Raw genomic sequence first — 19229 nt, 5'->3', positions numbered from 1 at the left:
ACCTCTGAACTGAAGGCCAGCCTCAATTAAATGTTTTCCTTAAGAGTTGCCATGCATGCTATGGACACCCCCATGGAGGGCCTCACCCTCCCTGGGGGAATGAGGGGATAACGGGGGGGTTGGGGGGAGGGCACGGGAAGAGGGGAGGGAATGGGAGAGGGACCTGGAACTGACTTGTGAAGCAACCTTGTTTCTTATCTAAATTTAAACTGGAAAATAAAATATAAAAAAATAAAAAAAGAGTTGCCATGCTCATGGTGTCTCTTCACAGAAATAGAAACCCTAACTAAGACAATGTGTAATTAAAAATAAATAAATCTTTTAAAAAGTTGTATAATAATCCAATATTTATCAGTTTCAGCTATATTATTTTGTATTGAGATCTTGTCAGACATGTAGCTTTGCTATTGTGTAACTTAACATAACTTTCTTCTGATCCAACTTTTTCAGTTGAGACTCAGGGCTCTTAATTTCATATTTTAACATGATATATCCCCTCTGGGTGCTAAAGCTTGAGTATTCAGGAGATACCACCCAAGAGCTTTTATGTTGGGAGCTCAGTCCCTGTTCTAGTGGTGTTAAGGAAGATTTAAGAGGTGGTACATAAATCAAGGTAATTCTATCATGGGGTGCCAATGGTGGAGGGTTTAATAGTTTCTGGGAATTTAGTTCTTGAAAGGGTAGGTTGCTTATTTTTGTTTGGTTTGTTGGTTGATAGGATAGTTAGGGATTTTGGTTGTGTTTCTCATATTTTGAGACAGGTTCTCACTTTGTGTTTTAGCCCAGGTTGATCTCAAAGTCATGGTGATTCTCCTCCCTGAGCATCCCAAGTGCTGGGGTTATGAGCTACCTGAACTGATAAAAGCTGCTATATGTATTTCTCCTCTTCTATTTACAACCAGCTCACCTTCCACTTCTCTGCCACATCGTGATGCAGCCAGATCTCCACCAGGATGTTGGTGCCATGCTATTTGGACCCACTATCCACCAGAATCAGAAGCCAAGTCATAAACCTCCTTACTCTGTAACATAGCCAGTTTCAAGTGTTTTCTTACAGCAAGAACAAATTTTAAAGCTTAGTACTGAGGATTTTTCAGCAGCTAAAGTACATGCTGCTCTTCCAGATGACCTAAATTCAGTTCTTTGCACTCACAGTTCAGGCATACACACACACACAAAGTACACTCATACAACAGAGAGAGAGAGAGAGAGAGAGAGAGAGAGAGAGAGAGAGAGAGAGAGAGAGAGAGAGAGAGAGAGAGAGAGAAACCTTTTTTCAAGCCTAGTGTTTGGAAGACAGTCACTTCAGAGTTCAAACTCCACCTCGTGGATCTTTTCCTCAGACATGTCCTTACCTCCTTTACTTACTATAGTGGTATGCAGTTCCAGGAGTCTTACAGTTCGTAGTGGCTTTGATGAAGGCATCTTCAGTTGAAGCTGAAGTCTTGGTGTAAACTGTATTCTCCCATGGTATGGTCAGAGAACCCAGCCTGACTGAGGAAGGGGATGTTGGACTCAAGAAATATGCACTAAAGACTAGGTTCCCTGCATACAGTATTTAATCAGCAAACAAAACCTGGGAAGGGCTTTTAAAATTATTTTGCTTTTTATTTTATATTTTTAAAAGTACAATGTAATGTTGTGAATATATATTAGATTCAGTTCATGCTGGGGTTCTCAAGTAGAGTCAGGAATTGAAAGTTCTGAAAGATGATGGGTTTAGTGACATTTGTCCTTTTGTTTACAAAGTGAAAAATCTAATTCAAATTCATTCAGCAAGAATACAAAAATGGGAGGGAGGGGGGAGAGAGGGAGGGAAGTGGGAGGATGAGAAGGGAACAAAGGGAAAGAAAGGAAATACATAAAGTTCCCAATCACATGATGGACACACTCAGCCACTTATCTATGAATAGAGTTTTTAATTGTTCTAGATAATAAAAAGATGGGGTCAGATATAGAGGGAAATGCTGAGAGATCAGAGAGAAGGAGAAAGTCATAGCACACCTTACCTCCTTAGCACCTCAGCAGACAAGAGATCAATTTCCTGTTTCTCTATGCTTATATTCTGTTTCTGCTCAGATACCTCACTTCCTATCTGTCTGTACAGACCTCCAGAACTCTATGGTTTAGTGGCAAGCTCCATTCTCTGACCCTCAGACAGGCTTTGTTTGTAAAAGTAAGATATCACCACACTTATCACCACTAACTACCAAGTACTCAAACTATGACTAGGGTAGGTGTGGTACTCAGTGCTAGAATATTTACCTAGCTGGCACAAGAGCCTGAGTTTGATATCCAGCACCATAGAAAAAGAGAAAACTTGGGGTGGGGGATCAACTGGTTGTAATGGCACATTCCTGTAATTCCAGGTTGTCATGTGCATGTCTGTAATCCCAGATTGTAATGGCACATGCCTATGATCCTGGATTGTCAAGGTGCATGCCTGTAATCCCAGGCTGTCATAATGTATATTTGTAATCCCAGATTACCATGGTGCATGCCTGTAATCCCTGGTTATCAAGGTATATGCCTGTAATTCCAGGTTGCCATGGTGCATGCCTGTGATCCCAGGTTGCGTGGTGCATGCCTGTAATCTCAGGATGTCATGATGCATGCATGTGATCCCAGTTTGCCAGGGTGCCTATAATCCTAACACTCAGAAGTTGTGATTGAAAGATCCTGAAATTGAAACTGGCCTGGACTATACAGAGAGACCCTATCTCAAAACACCAGCAACAAAAAATGTGGCTAAACCAAACTGAGGTATGATAGAGGTTGGTATCATGTATACCCTGGAACTTGAAGACTTAGTTTGTTAAAAGGAATGTAAGATATCTTAGTAGTTTTCTATAGTTGTGTGTTAAAATAACATGTTGTCTATATTGGTTAAATACAGTGTAGTAAGTGTAGTTTTGCCATCTTTTAAATTACATCATACAGTTATCATGACTCTTTTGATAACTAACCAACCAAAAGTTAAGTTGGTTTAAGGAAAACAAAACAAAATTCAAAATAAAACTTGATTCATGCAACTGAAATACCATGTAGAGCTTAATTTGGCTCAGGCTGGCACTAGCTTCTCACACTAGGGCCTTGTACATCATGGCTTCTTCCACATTTTGGCTGTCTTCTCCATCACTCATGCTCAAACAGGTGACCTCTTATCTCATGGCAACCTCAGGCTTATATGATACCTAGTTGGCAACCAACCCCAGTGTCTTTTCCCAGGATTTCCAGCCAAGTTTCCAGATGAAGAACCATTGGTTCTGATGAGCCACCCTGTCCAGAGTGGAGCATTCTCCTTGATCTGGATCCTCATTTGTCAGCCCAGGATCAAAAGGCAATTGAAACAGCACCATCCTAATTATAAGGACTTGGTGAGGGGTGTTCTCCAATGCAAACACTGAACTCTGCTCCCAACATAGAGATAAAACATTTTTATTAGAAAGGTAAACATGCTGGTAGAAAGGGGACAAGTCTGTGTCTGAGAGGGAAGACACTTTGAGGTCTGTGGTAATTTGAATGAGATGTTCCCATGTTCTCAGGCATTTGAATACTTAGTCCCCAGTTGGTAACTCAATTTGAGGAAGTTTAGGATGTGTTACTTTGCTAAAGGAAGTACATCCCTAGTGCAGGGAACTGAATTACCAAAGTCTCCCCCATCCCCAGCTCACTCTCTCTCTCTGCTCTTTCTGTTTCCTGTTTGTGGTTCAAGATGGAAGCCCTCAGGTCTGTTTCTAACTCAAGTCACCATGTCTGCCTGCTACTCTGTTTCCCTCCCATGATGGTGATGAACTGAAGTATTAATCTAATTAATCTTTAACAATGAAAAATCAGGAGTCAAATATCAGGGTACAAACCTGAAAGATCAGAGAAGCAGAGATCAGCCGCCAATTGCTCCCTATCTCTACCATTCCTCTATCCAAAAGAACTGAGATCCTCTCTCAGCCCCGCCTTACTACTTCCTGTCTCCTCTTTGTCTACAGTCCTCCAAACCTCTATGGTCAACTAGTGGCTAGCTCTACCCTCTGACTCCAAGCAAGCTTTATTTGTCAGAACACAACCAAACTATCATACAATAATGAACCCTTCTCCCTCTGGAACCATGAACCTCTAATAATAGTCCCTTCCTTCTATAAGTTGCCTTGATCTTGGTATTCTATTGCGGCAATAGAAAAGTAACTAATGCAAACTCTACTTTCTCATAAGAAGAGTTGGCAGATTGTAGAGAATGGACAAGGTAGAAAGATGTCCTGGACTGCTACCCCTTGCTGGAATGTTTTCTCCTACTGGTACTAAACTCCCTTCTCCAGCAAGTGAGCTGGTCACAGCCCTCCCCCCACACCTTAACCTGCAGGATGTCAGTGTTTCCCCCACCATGGACTCTAGGAAAGATGCATGCGCTTTTGTCCAGGAAATATGCTTCTTCTCAGCTCTAATTGTCAGCATCATTTCTGGAGCTCTGGGGCAAGGCCAAGAGAAGTTAAGCCTTTCTCTTTGGCACTATATGCTGGGTCCTTAAACACCCAAGGCCTGCCCACAGCCTGGATGCCTTCACCCTCTCATCGGGTGTTTTCTGACAATGGAGCATGGCTCTGATTCATGGAACCAGCAGTACTGTGGGTAGAGATTTTCTGTGTTCCTGAGATCTTTTTCATATTCCCATTTGGGTAGCATTAAGTAAGGAGACATTCAAAGTGTGGCGTGGATGCTTTCGTAAGAGACCAAGAAAGCTTTAAACCAGCCGCCTCTAATTTGTTTTTCTATAGAAGAGGAATCCTAAAATGAACCTGAGCTCCCTGTTGTGGGTGATTAGCAGGGAGTGGCCTCCTTCTGACTGGCAGGACCCTGCTGTCACTCCACATCACAGCTTAAGAGCTATTAAGCTCCTATTCATAGTGAAGAGGATTATTTACCTTGGGCTTGAGGTCACAGGCATATCTGCAATCAGCAAAACAAACCAACCACAAAGAAAAATGAAGAAGAAAAAGAAAACTTCAATTTTCTCAAATCTCTCCAGATTTAAAGAGAAACAAAAAGTTACTGGTGTGTTTGCTGACTGGGTGATTATGCAGCTCAATCATTTTGATTTACAATTGCATCTTTGTCCTTGTAGAAGCAACGCTGCAGCTGAACAACAGGAGATGGAAGCAGATTAACCTTCCAACTCGTGAATATAAGACAAGTTCCGAGGAGCAGCCTCTATTTGAGGTTAAAACAGGCTCTGGCTTCCATGAATACACAAAATTAAAGAACATTCTTTTTTTGCCCCCTTTCCTTTTCTTTCTTTTGATCTGCCATGAAAGGGGAATTATCAGAGGCGTCTAAGCCTCAGTTTTATTTTTTGACTTATGCATTTTGCATCATAAAGTATTCGAATCTGTTTGGCGTGTTCCAGGAGCTCTGAAGTAATCTGTGGTTGTTGCATGCAATAGACCTTAAGAAAATGAGAGGCAAGAGGTCAGCCTGCAATGTAAGGTTTATGAACCATACTGCAAATATAAACGGCTTCTTAGCTTTTCAGAATAAATAGGTCTGTCTTCCCTTTGCACTTGAAAAGGCCATTACACTAGACCAGCCAGTCTCAAAACCTAGACTAGCATCAGAATTCACAGAGGCCACTAGGCCTTACCTCCAGAGTTTCTGGTTCAGTAGAGGGTTGGAGTAGGAGTTTGCATAGTCAACTTGTTTGCTTAGTCACCAGCCTCCTGGGTGATGCTGATGATAGTGATGCTGATACTGATGCTGATGTTGATGCTGGCCTAGTGAGCACAGCCTCAAACTGTAACTCTTCTGATCTGAAAAGACACAGAAAATCAGACCCTCTCTAATCGATTCATGAGGCTTCATTATGTCTCCATAGAACATTTGACATCAGAGGCTGTGTAGGGAATTCAACTGCCTAGGACCATGGGTACTCCGGCTGTCTAATCTTTATATGGTCATCCATTTGTAGTTAAGGATTATAGAAATTAAGTAAAGACTAACCAAGTGGAGGCTCTCCAAATCCTCCAAATCAGAGCCTATTAACGGCAAGGGAGTCTGGCAGCACAACTGTGTCCGTCTTTAACCAAGACCCAAGGGGAGGAGTAGGGGGGCTTCGTAGTATAGAAAGAAAAGGCCCTGAGTGGAGGCTGTTCATCTGGGGAAGTACAAGCAGGCATCCCAAGAGAGCAACATTCTATGGGATGAGTTAGGGCTTTCTTTGGACCTACATTGGAAGTAACAAATAATAATAATGACAATAATAATAAGTGAGTTGTCTATTACTAATCAGGTTCTGGCCATTGAGGGCATCTGCTATACTGCTGTAGGAGTTACTATTTATCTTTCTGAATTGTGGCTACAAGATGTCATTCAGACTACCTACATCTCTAACTCAAAGCAGGCTGGCTTCTTGAACTATTAGGCAGTTTCATGTGAGTTCCCTTTAAATTTGCTCTAGGAGAGGAAGGAGACCACATGGTTTGTTACATCTCTCCTTGTTCATTTCTCATTTCTCTTGAAGATAAGGGGTTGATTCCCTGGACAGTTACTGGAGGTCATAGATCAGGCTTGTCCTTGTTTGTATACAAGGCCTGGACACTTGGTCTCTCAGGCTACAGAGTAGACATTCCCTTTTGTAAATCTTCAGCACATTTGGCAACACACAATTTGAATTATGTAAATACCGATCCTTGCTAGGGATCTATCACAGGGAAGTATAATGTAGGCACATAAAGGGTCTTAATAATAATAGCTTTAGATTTACATGGAAGAGAATTGTGTTTCATCATGGCCTCTTCATATGTGTCATTACATGTTTTTCTCATTTTTTCCCCTTCCCGGCTGCCATATTGTGCTAGTTACTTTTTGTGTCAAGTTAACACACATTGGAGACACCTGGGAAAAGGGAACCTCAACTGAGAAACTGTGACCATGTCTGTGGATCATTTTCTTAATTGCTAACTGATGGAGGAGGGCCCAGCCCATTGTGGGTGGTACCATCCCTAAGCAGGTGGTCCAGAGTCTTATAAGAAAAGTAGCTGTGCGTGTGCTGTGAAGGGCAAGCCAGGAAGCAGTGTCCTCCGTGGTCTCTATGCTCTCCGTTCCTGCCTCGAGTTCCTGCCCTGGCTTTCTTCTAAAAGACAGCAGCCTGTAAGATAAACCCTTCCTCCCCAAGTTGCTTTTCGTCATTATTTTATCACAGAAACAGAGAAACAAACTGAGATACTGCCCCTCACTCCCTTTCCACCCCTAGGTAGTTTACTCCTTTCTCCTGGTTTCTGCTCCTATGTTTATTTCATTACTTTTTATTTCCACCTCCCTTAAGACCTCTTCTCCCCTCTCATAATCCCCCGTATAGCTTTATGACATATAACACACACAGAGCGGAGAAGGGAGAGATTTTAAATCTCAATCTGCATATAAGAGAAAGCACAGGGTATTTGTTCTTTTGACTCTGGCTTATTTTGTTTAAAGTAATTATTTCCAGTTTCATCAAACTTTCTACCAATGTCATGAGGTTTCTTTATGACTGAATAAAATTTCATTGTGTGTGTATATATACTACATATACTCCAACAGTTGATGGAAGCCTAGACTGGTTCCATTTCCTGGTTATTGTGACTAGTAAAAGCAGCAAACATGGATGTAGGCCCATGTGTTTTAAAGGGCATAAGTACTAATTCAGTGAGAAGCATTCCACATCATTTGGTCATCAAGGAGAAGGTTCTAGACATGCAGATTTCAGGGAAGTCCACCACACTTAAGGGTATCCTGTGTGTCTTTTTTTTCTAGTTCATGGAGTTTGGTTCCTCTTGATAATGTAGCCTTCCACCTCATTCTGTATATTAGTGAGTTCTCAGTTCTGTTCTGCAGCCTTCGGCTCATGGAGCCATGAGGACTGTCTCACTGATATGCTTTGAATGGGTCCTGTGTTCTCTGCTGCAGGTGGATGATCTGAAAGCCAAGCTTGCCGCCCAGGAGGTGGAGCTGAAGCTGAAGAATGAAGATGCTGACAAGCTGATTCGGGTAGTGGGTGTGGAGACCACCAAGGTGAGCAGAGAGAAGGTCATCGCAGACGAGGAGGAGCAGAAGGTGGCTTTGATCATGCTGGAGGTGCAGCAGAAGCAGAGGGACTGTGAGGAGGACCTGGCTAAAGCTGAGCCAGCCCTTACTGCAGCCCAGGCAGCCCTCAACACTCTCAACAAGGTAGGACAGCCAGGCCGCTTGCCTGCATTTCACAACTAACACCAGTTTAAATTGACTGCACAGTAGAGCCCAGGGCCTAGCAATGAAATCCCAAAACTGTGATTCTTAGAAACAACCCAAAAGAACATGAAAGATCAATTGGTTCAGCTTTACATGCCGAGGGTCATAGATTTTGAGAGGTGAGATTCTGAATTTATATCTTCAGAGCTCTATCCCAGAGGTTTGTTATGTAAGCCAGGGTCATTTTCCCCACCAGTTACCGCAGGCCACGTAGGATGTAGGTACTTAAACATTTAAACTCTGGGGCTTGAATAAGGTACTGGTTCCAAACTATATTTTAAAAGGTAAACTACAAAACCCAAATGAAAACACATTCAACTAAGTGGCAACAGTGTAATTGTGCATCAACTAAGTATAAGTCACATTTGGTGTGGAAAGTGTGACTTTGACATGTATTTGTCCACTGTGGGTGAGGCAGACAAATGCCTTTCTGGTTCTCCTTTCTCATTTTTCATAATTAACTTTTCCATTTGGAAACCATTGTTTAGAAGCAAAGGAAGAAGGAAAGTAATGGGTGAGCAGACACATTTGCTATGAGGTGACACCGGAAAAGGGCTGGGGGCTGACTTTGCATGCAGATGCCCATAGGGATTCCTGGGAGATGCTGCTCTCTAGTCTCTGAGACCTCTCCCCCAGGTACTGCTTCCTCCTGATCTTCCTGGGGCTCTGACAATTCATTTCACCCTATGGACAAGCATCTTACATCAGATCTAAGAAAACACTTGGTAGCTCTGCCCTGCAAGTGGCTTGCCTGCTTCTCATCTACCGGAGATATCTGTGTCTCTGTGTCATCTCCAAATAAGTTGGATTTTTTCATATTTTTTCTTTTTTATTTAAAAATTTTTAGATAATATATTTTGATCATATTTTTCTGTTCCTCCAACTCCTCTCTGATCTCCCCACACCCCTAGCCACCCAACTTCGTTTTCTTGTTGTCTTTCTTTCTCAGCATAAACAAAATCCCAATAAGAAAAAAAAGTACACACACAAAGAAAACACAAAGTTCCACCTACTCCTGAGCGTGGGACCTGCCTTGGAATGTGGTTCATATACCCAGTGGCATTCTGTTTTAGAAAACTGCTTTTTTCCTTTCCCAGTAGGTATCAGTTCAATTGCAAATGGATTCTTGTTTAGGATTGGGTTACTGTGTCCACTTCCCTTCTTTTCATGGGTTTAAACCTGTACAAGTATTTTGCGAGCAGACATAGCCCCCTGTGAGACAAGAAGCACATCAGTCCTGTTGTGACAGGCTCTTCCCTAATTTTATCACCCATACCAACCCTACCCAGATTTCAAAACAAAACTTATCCCCCTTCTGATTTATAGATTACAAAAATAGTTTCTTTATACATCCCTGACTTGTTCACTGATCATTTTTTACAAAGAAAATTAACATCTTTCTAAAGATCTTTTGACACAGGGATTACATTTCCTAAAATGGTCTGGAATAAATATAGTATGTTCACTGTGCTACTTTGGCAGCCATCTGTCTTTATGAGATTCTGCCTCCTTGTTTGCTAAGAGGAAGCAATGATGACATAAAGTCTCCCCTGTCCCGTTGTTATAATGACTAGATAAGATAATGTATGAAAACTAAGTAATCAATAGCAGCCACTAAGAAAAACTTCGTTACTATCCAAATTGTCATAGTCAGCATAATGACTTCGATTTTCATAAAACCAGAATGAAGTGTACACCTGTAAACTCTCTGGTTGGCTGTTTAGTTGATAGATTGGTAGATAGAAATAAATACAGAGTGTAAGTCAATAACTCGAGAAATGATAGATGCAAATCATCCTGGATCCCTCTGCCACAAAGGAGGTGAAATGTGTTTTAATCATTGCCTGCTGCAGGCAGCACGATAGGTTGTTTTCTCTACCTATCTGTGTGGAATGGTGCAGTTTCCTCTTCCTTCCAATTTATATGACAGAGAGGGGATGATGGGGATTAGTGTGCTCATTATGATACATACACAGATAAGTCAATCTATCAGAAAGTTTGATCAATGCTATTTTTACAATACATCCAGGATCCAAATGCTTGAAGAATATCTCAAGCATTTGGTCAATGAGAGCACATCCATCTTCTGGTGCAGTGTCCACTTTTGTCCCAGTGTAGCCTCATAGTGATCTGAGATCTTCTCTCCCCTTTATTAAACACCGACAAATTATAAGGGTATGTGTGTTCATGAGGGATATACATATATGTGTGTGTGTGGAATGATTATGCTAACTATCATATTACTTGCCTCCGTATTTAACAGTTTTGTGCTGATAAGATTTGAAATTTACTCTATTCGTGCTACAAAAATGTATAGCTTTTAACAATTAACTATACATTTACCACAGTGTGATAGATCTCCAAACGCTGACATCCTATCGTAATCCATCTGGTTTCTGGAAGCCACTGCTATATTCTCTACTTATGTGAGCTTAATTGTTTTAGACACTACACATAAATGTCCTGTGATGTTTGCCTTTCTTTTTTTAGTTTATTCCATGTGGCATAATGTTTTCCAATGACAGCTGCCTTCTCACAAGTGACAGCTTTTCATATTAGCCACTTCATCCACTGGTGAGCCTTGAGTGTCTTCCTGCTGTGGCCATTGTGAATGTCACCGTGATGAACATGGAGAAATGGGCATTCCTTTAATGTACTGATTTTAGCACATTCAGGTAGATACTCACAAATGGACTGTTGGCTTGTTCAGTGACTGTTAGGATTTGGTTGAGATTTTCCTGAGACTTTCTCTGTTTGTTTTCCATAATGTCTGTATCATTCTGCATTCCCATTACAACTGTACAAGAGTCCCCCTTTCTCTGTGCCCTTGTCAGAGGACTCATCAACAAATCCCTCTAGAAGGCCAGAGTGAAGTGCACTTTAGCATGTGCTTCCCTAATGAGTGCTGAGATTCTTGTAGCTGTGAGCCTTTCACGATGCCTTCACTTAAAACTATTTATAACCCTTAACCTTTACTTAAATGGATTGCTTCCCGCCTATGGAGTTGTTTGACATCTTTGTGGATTTCAGATGTTATCTCTAAACCAGGGTGTGGGTTGCAGGTATTTTCTACAAGTCTGTAGATTTTCTCCTTATTCTATTCTTTCCTTTCTCATGAAGAAAATAAATATAATCTATGTCCATCTTTGCTGGTGTTTTAAAGATCAAATCTAAAGATCGTGGTCCAAAACAATGTAGTGCCATTTTCCCATAGTTTAGTGTCTAGTGATTTTACAATTTCAGGCAGGTTTTACACTTGAATCTTTAATGCATTAGTTGATTTTATATGTGGCCTAAGTATTCTGTTTCAAATCTTTGCATTTGAAGACCCAGTTTTCTCACATTGTTCATTGAATGAGATGTACATTCTTGACATCTTTACCAAGAGTTAACTTACCATAGGCTAGTAGGTTCAATACTGGGTATTCGGTTCCATTAGTCAAATTGTCTATTTTTATGCTAGTATCATGTGGTTTTGATTAATATCACTTTATATTATACGGTGATATAATATGATGCCTCCAGTTTAACTCTTTTGGGGTTTGTGATCTTGCTGTATCTGTGAATCCATATGTACTTTAGGTCCAAGTTTTATATATCTATAAAAATGGCATTTGAATTTTTAAAGGGATTACACTAACTCTGTAGATCACTTTGAGTAGTATGGACATTTTAAAATGCTAAGTTTTTCTAATCCATGATCACATAATATCTTTTCAAGTATCTGGATGTAGCTCTCAGCTATGTCTTCATCATCAAGTCTGCCTGTTGTCATGCTCCCCACCATGATTATAATGGACCAACTGTCTAAGACTGTAAGGAAGCCCCAATCAAATTCTTTCTTCTATAAGTTGCCTTGGTTATAGTGTCTCTTCACAACAATAGAGCAGTAACTGAGACAGGATTATTCTCATGGTTTCCTTTCTGGAAAAGTCATTGTCAACGTGGAGAAATGTTGCTTGATTTTGTTCACTGACTTTTTTTGTCTCCCTCAACTGTACTGAACTCGTATTTTTCTCATGAGTTGGTTAGTGGATTGTTTAAATTCTATGAATGGTATTGTGTTGTCAGCAAATAGCAACAGTTTACTGTATCCTTTCCTACTTGGATACCTTTTATTTTTCTATTTTTAAATTTAAATTAGAAACAAGGTTACTTCACACATCAATCCCAGGTCCCTCTCCCTTTCCCTCCCCTCCTCCCATGACCTCCTACCAATCCCTCCAGCACCCCCTCATTTCCCAGGGAGGGTGAGGCCCTCCATGGGGTGTCCATAGTCTGTCATTTCATCCAGGGCAAGGCCTAGACCTTCCCCCAAGAGTCCAGGATGAGAGTGCATCTCTCATTGTGTGATGGGCATCCAAAGCACATTTGTATGCCAGGGATAAATACTGATCTACTAACCAAGGCTCAATAGATTGCCTAGGCCTCCTCACTGACATCCACATTCAGGTGGTTTGGATCAATCCCATGCTGGAATCCCAGCCATCAGTTTGGGATTCAAGAGGTAACCCTTGTCAGGTCAGCTGTTTCTAGGGGTTAAACCAGCCCAGTCTTAACCCCTTTGCTCATCAGTCCTCACTCTATGTCAATGGGTTCCTTGAGTTCAGCTCAGTGTTTAGCCGTAGGAGTCTGCCTCTGCTTCCATCAGCCATTGAATGAAGGTTCTGTTTCCCAGACTCTCTGACAGTAATATTGTAGGCTGGCACTCCCCAGATCTATGTCTAAAATCCATAAATGAGAGAGTATATATCATGTTTCTATTTTTGTGACTGGGTTACCTCAGAATAGTTTCTTCTAGTGTCATCCATTTGCCTGCAGATTTCAGGATTCCATTGTTTTTTCTGCTGAATAATACTCCACTATGTAAATGTACCACATTTTCTCTATCCACTCTTCTGTTGAGGGGCATCTAGATTGCTTCCAAGTTCTGGCTATTACAAATATTGCTGCTATGAACATAGTGGAACAGATGTCCTTGTTGTATGAATGGGCATCTTTTGGATATATGCCTAAGAGTGGAAATCCTGGGTCTTGTGATAGGCTTATTGCCATTTTTCTGAAGAATCTCCATACTGATTTCCAAAGTGGCTGTATGAGTTGGTACTCCCACCAGCAGTGGATGAGTGTTCTCCGAAAGGAGATTCTTTGGATTCTTTGGTGTTTTAGGGACTTGCTGCTTGTGTTCTTTGTAAATTTTGGAGATCAGCCCTCTGTCAGATGTGGGGTTAGTGAATATCTTTTCCCAATCTGTGAGCTGCCTTTTTGTCTTGCTGACTGTGTCCTTTGCCTTACAGAAGCTTCTCAGTTTCAGGAGGTCCCATGTACTAATTGCTGACCTCAGTGTCTGTGCTACTGGTGTTATGTTCAGGAAGCGGTCTCCTGTACCAGTTCGTTCAAGAGTACCACCCACTTTCTCTTCTAAGAGGTTCAGTGTGGCTGGATTTGTGTTGAGGTCTTTGATCCATTTGGACTTAGTTTTGTGCATAGAGATAGACATGGATCTATCCTCATTCTTCTACATGCCAGCATTCAGTTATGCTAGCACCATTTGTTGAAGATGTTTTCTTTTTCCATTGTATATTTTTAGCTTCTTTGTCAAAGATCAGATGTTCATACATGTGTGGGTTACTATCAGGGTGTTCAATTCGATTCCATTTTTCTCCCTGTCTGTTTTTGTGCCAATACCAAGCTGTTTTCAGGACTACAGCTCTATAATAGAGCTTGAAGTCAGGGATGGTGATGCCTCTAGATGTTGCTTTGTTGAGTAAGGTTGTTTTGGCTATCCTAGGTCTTTTGATTTTCCATAAAATATTGATTATTGTTCTTTCAAGATCTGTGAAGAATTTTGCTGGTTTTTTTAATAGGGACTGCATTGAATCTGTAGGTTGCCTTTGGCAGGATTGCCATTTTTACTACATTGATCCTTTCTATTCAAGAGCATGGGAGATCTTTCCATTTTCTGGTGTCTTCTTTAATTTCCTTCTTTAAAGACTCAAAGTTCTTGCCATACAGGTCTTTCAGTTGTTTAGTTAGTGTTACCCCAAGGTATTTTATGTTGTTTGTGGCAATTGTAAAGGGTGATGTTTCTCTGATTTCTTGCTCAGCCCTGTATATAGTAGGGCTACTGATTTTCTTGAGTTGATCTTGTAGCCTGCCACTTTGCTGAAGGTGTTAATCAGCTGTAAGAGTTCCCTGGTAGAGTTCTTTGGGTCATTGATGTAAACTATCATATCATCTGCAAACAGTGAAAGTTTGACCTCTTCCTTCCCAATTTGTATCCCCTTGATCCCCTTTTGTTGTCGTATGGCAATGGCTAGAACTTCAAGTACAATGTTGTAAAGGTATGTAGAGAGTGGAAAGCCTTGTTTTGTTCCTGATTTTAGAGGAATTGCATTGAGTTTCTGTCCATTTAGTTTGATGTTGGCTGTTGGTTTACTGTATAGAGCTTTTATTATGTTTAAGTATGTTCCTGTTATGCCAGATCTCTCCAAGACCTTTATCATGAAGGGGTGTTGGATTTTGTCAAAGGCTTTTTCAGCATCTAGTGAGATGATCATGTGATTTTTGTTTTTCAGCTTGTTTATACGGTGGATTACGTTGATGGATTTTCATATGTTGAACCATCCCTGCATCTCTGGGATGAAACCTACTTGATCATGGTGAATGATTGTTTTGATGTGTTCTTGGATCCGATTTGCCAGTATTTTATTGAGTATTTTTGCATCAATGTTCATGAGGGATATTGGTCTGAAGTTCTCTTTCTTAGTTGTGTCTTTGTGTGGCTTGGGTATCAAGGTTATTGAAGCCTCATAAAAAGAGTTTGGCAAAGACCCTTCTGTTTCTATTATATTGAAAACTTTAATGAGAATTGGCATAAGCTGTTCTTTGAATTTCTGGTGGAATTCTGCATTGAAGCCATCTGGGCCTGTTTTGTTGTTGTTGTTGTTGTTTTTGTTTGTTTTTTTTTTGTTAGGAGACTTCCTTCAGATTGTGTTTATTTTTATTGTCTCTATTTCAGTTTTTAACCCTTGCACTGTTTGAATTGTTTCTTGCAGTTTTTCTTTGTCTTTTCATCCATTTGATGCATTTTTTAATTTTTTGGTTTGTTTATTCTTCCATTTGTTGCATTTTTTGTTTTTTCTTCCATTTCTCGAATTTTTTGGTTTGCTTTTTCTTCCATTTCTGGTTTGTTTTTTCTTCCATTTCTTTGAGGTATTTTCCTATATCCTCCTTAGGGCCTCTATCATTTTCCTGAAGTTGTTTTTAAGGTCATTCTCTTCTGCTTCATTTGCATTGGAATGTTGGAGTCTTGCTGGTGTGGAGTCTCCAGAATCTGATGGTGTCATATTTGGTTTTCTGTTGCTGAGTGTGTTTTTGTATTGTCTCTTTCCCATTTCTTCTTCTAGTGGGTGCAGAATGAGCCCCTTTTGGTGGGTCCAAGCAAGTCCAATATTTTGGTAGTTCTCCTCTTCCTCTTCCCTAGTCCTGGTCCCATGGGTGGAGAAGAAGACCGGGAATCTGGGGTGGGTATTCTCCCACTGGCAGTCTGAAGGCACTGGTCCCCTGGTCCAGTTGATGGCCAGGTATCTGGGGTGCATGGCTCCCGCAGGGAGGGAAGACTCTGTAGCCTACCTTTTATTTCTTTTTCTATACCTTCTTTTCTTCGTTACTTTATTTCCCCTACAAGGATTTGAACTCCTATGTTGAATGAAAATTATAAGGTTGGGCATCATTTTCATCTTCCAGGCTTTAGGAGGAAGTATTTCAGTTTTCCATCATTGCACAGAATGTTAGTTGTAAGTTTACTTTATAGGAAGTGCATCCCTTCTTATTATCATGGCGTGCTGAAGTGCATCCCTTCTACACCTAATCTGTTAAGCACTTTTGTCATAAAACACTTGAATACTGTGCTAAAACATTGTTAATGGTTTTCTACATCTAAGAAAAGATTCCTTGTCCTTTAATCTGTTAGTATTATTGAACTATCTTTGCATTACAGTCATTTGAGACTCGTGAAATTTCCTGCTAAAGTATTGTAGGACGATGCTTACTGCCATTTGTTAAAGACTTTTTCATCTTTGTTCATCAAAGATCTTGGGCTACTGGACTATAGTTTTCTTGTGAAGTCCTTTCTGTCTTTGGTGTTAGAGTAATGCTAACTTCATAAAGGAACTGTTTCTTATTCTATAGTTTTGGGTTTTTTTATTTTGTTTTAGGAGGGGTTTACAATATGTTTTTGAGTTGTCTTTAACAATTTTATGAAATTCATCACTGAACCCACCAGGTTCATTTAATTGATACAGGATTTTTAGAACTCATTCAGTGTCAGTCTATTCAGATACTCTTTTTTTTTTTTTTTGGTTTTTCAAGACAGGGTTTCTCTGTATTGTTTTAGATGCTGTCCTGGAACTCACTCTGTAGACCAGGCTGACCTTGAGCTCATACAGATCTGCCTGCCTATGCCTCCTTAGTGCTGGGATTAAAGGCATGCACCACCAATGCCCAGCTGACCCATTCTTTTTTGTGCTAATTTCTCAATTTCTCCTAGCTTATCCAACTTGGGGGATATGACTGTTCAGAGTAGTCTCATGATCCTTTGTATAAGTAGTCTTTTTACACTGGGAGTATGATCCTCCATTGATTTCCCTTCATGTTCAAAATACAGTCCCAAGTGGTCATCGTGGCTACAAGACACTATGAAATTTCTCCTGTGATGCCTCCTCTATCACACTGACTGTTGTGTCTTCCTTTGTTATTCTCCTCTGCAAATACTGACCTCTGAACCTACATTATTCCAGCCACAGTCAAGAGCTCTGAATAAACCCGTGGAGAATGTTCTTCCCTTTTTTTCTCAGGTGTTTTCTCAAATTACCTTAACAAATAAAAATACCAATTTCACACTGGGCAGTGGTGGTGCATGCCTTTAATCCCAGCACTCGGGAGGCAGAGGCAGGTGGATCTCTGACTTTAAAGGCTAGCCTGGTCTATAAAAGCTCAATTTCAGAAAATTAAAGTTACCTGAAAACATATAATCCAAAGGGATGTTAATAATTACATACACATAAATGCTAACTGAAATTCTTATGCCATTGTTTATGGAGAAAAGTCACTAAAGGTAATAAAATAATCAAAATCAATGTTTGAAAAGGAAAAACAGTTGCATGAACAATGCTCTTTGTTTATAAGGTGTGAAGTGTGGACATATAGTGAGGTCAAGTACATGTGGTGGCCTCTGGGAGCAACAGTCAGGGTATATGGTCTCACATCTGCCCTGAGTCATCTAATTCTATTAAAGTTTATAAGCTGTGTGTATGTAATATACAATAGGAACAACCATTTTCAATGACCTGGGAGCATGGATGAGAGCAGAGCTGGCTGCCTGAACAGGTAAGATATTGAAAAGAAAGCCCATTAGGCAAATGCTATTAGGTTGAATCAGTGGTAGGAAGGGCTGTCCCATTTAGAAAAGATGCTTACAAAAATACAGATGCATGAGGGGTATGGTGTGAATGAGCTGCTGCTGTAAAAGTAGGTGGGTCTGATGCTGATATGACAGGAGGGGATGTAAAGGTGAGCCAAGCAAGATTCACTGACAAGGAATGTTAACCTCTGCAGGTGGCAAGGGTCAAATGACTCTTTGTTGTTTGTTTGTTTTGATAGAGTAAGATGGAGTCAGGTGGTCCATATGTAGTTAAAACAACACTGCTTCATGATCTGGAAGGCTCCTAGATATTATGCCAATCCCCTTTGGCATTCCCAGGACTCTGACACTTAAGAACCATTTCCCTGTTTGCTCATTGTTCTCAAAGTTAAAAATAAATCTTTAACCAATGCATAAACAATTCCTGTAAATCAGAGCTCAGTAGTAACTGCATAGTCTATCTCCATCATGGCAGGTTTATTTTGCTTTATTACCCAGATAAAATAAATCCAGTGTCACTTTTCCTGCCTTAGTTTAGGAGTATTGTATCTTTTAATGTCATGGTCTTTTCCCCTTCACAGAGTTACCTGTAATTTTCTATTTTCCATGCATTTTTACAGTGAATTTGATTTTACTATACATATAATATTCAGTGGCACTTTTATTGCTAAATAATTCAAATGGTAGAGAACACACAGGGTCAAATAAAAAGTCCTTCTAATTTCCTCTCTAGTCACAGCTTTCTCCCAAAAGGATCCCCTGTAACAATTCAGGGGTCTCCACCCCAGCAATTCTTTCTGCGTTCATATTTCTGAAAACACACATATAGAATATATTATATTTGGCTGGATGTAGTGCACACCTATAATCCTAACACTTAGGAAGCAGAAAGATTGATGAAAACTCAAGACCAGGGCTCCATAGAATGTTCCAGCACAACTAGAGATATAAAAAGTAGAAGTATGTAAATACAAATGCAAGTCAATGCTAATAAGTTAATGTCTGTTTTTATATTGTATATATTTGATGTATGCAACAAGATGTTTCAATGTCTGAATTAAATAATTAAGAAACCAACAACGCCATCATTTCACATGCTTCTAGTGTGGTATGTGTCTTAATTTTATTCTTCTGTTGTTGTGATGGAAAATACCGATGAAAGCAACTTAAGGACAAAGGGGTTTCCTTTAGCTCACAGTCCCATGTGGCAGTCCAACATAGCAGATGTCATAGTGACAGGAACTTGAGATGGCTGGTCAAAGGCATCTATAGTCAATATGACAGAGAGCAAGAAATGAATGCTTGGCGCTACTCAGCTTGTTTCCTCTAATTAATACAGTCATGAATCCTGTTCCTGGGGAATGGTCCTGTCTGCAAGTGTGATGGGTCTTTCCATATCTATTAATATAATCAAGATAATCCTCCACAGGCATGCTCAGAGACCCACCTCCAGGGTAATTCTAGATTCTGTCAGGTTGACAACACTAACCATTTCTATTAGTTAGGGTTTCTATTGCTGTTATAAACATCATAACCAAAAGCAACTTGTAGG

At 40.3% G+C, this 19229-nt stretch overlaps 1 protein-coding gene across 9 annotated transcripts in view; it reads left to right on the top strand.

Moving 5' to 3' along the window:
* Dnah9 (dynein axonemal heavy chain 9) overlaps positions 1–19229 on the top strand; it is a 337403-nt gene that overhangs the window by 206675 nt on the left and 111499 nt on the right. For 8 of the 9 annotated variants that reach the window (XR_005878261.1, XM_040748879.1, XM_040748878.1 and 5 more), the window contains one exon: positions 7933–8193. Coding sequence is in view for 8 of the 9 variants with exons in the window: in XM_040748879.1 (XP_040604813.1) it covers positions 7933–8193 (261 nt within the window). In the remaining variant the exon portion in view is untranslated. Of the gene's footprint in view, positions 1–7042; positions 7138–7932; positions 8194–19229 lie in introns of those variants that run through there. The other variant, XM_040748884.1, reaches the window with a different exon arrangement.

This window comes from Mesocricetus auratus, unplaced genomic scaffold (assembly GCF_017639785.1).
Source record: "Mesocricetus auratus isolate SY011 unplaced genomic scaffold, BCM_Maur_2.0 Super-Scaffold_100007, whole genome shotgun sequence".
Lineage (NCBI taxonomy): Eukaryota > Metazoa > Chordata > Mammalia > Rodentia > Cricetidae > Mesocricetus > Mesocricetus auratus.
This window is presented reverse-complemented; position numbering and strand designations above follow the sequence as displayed.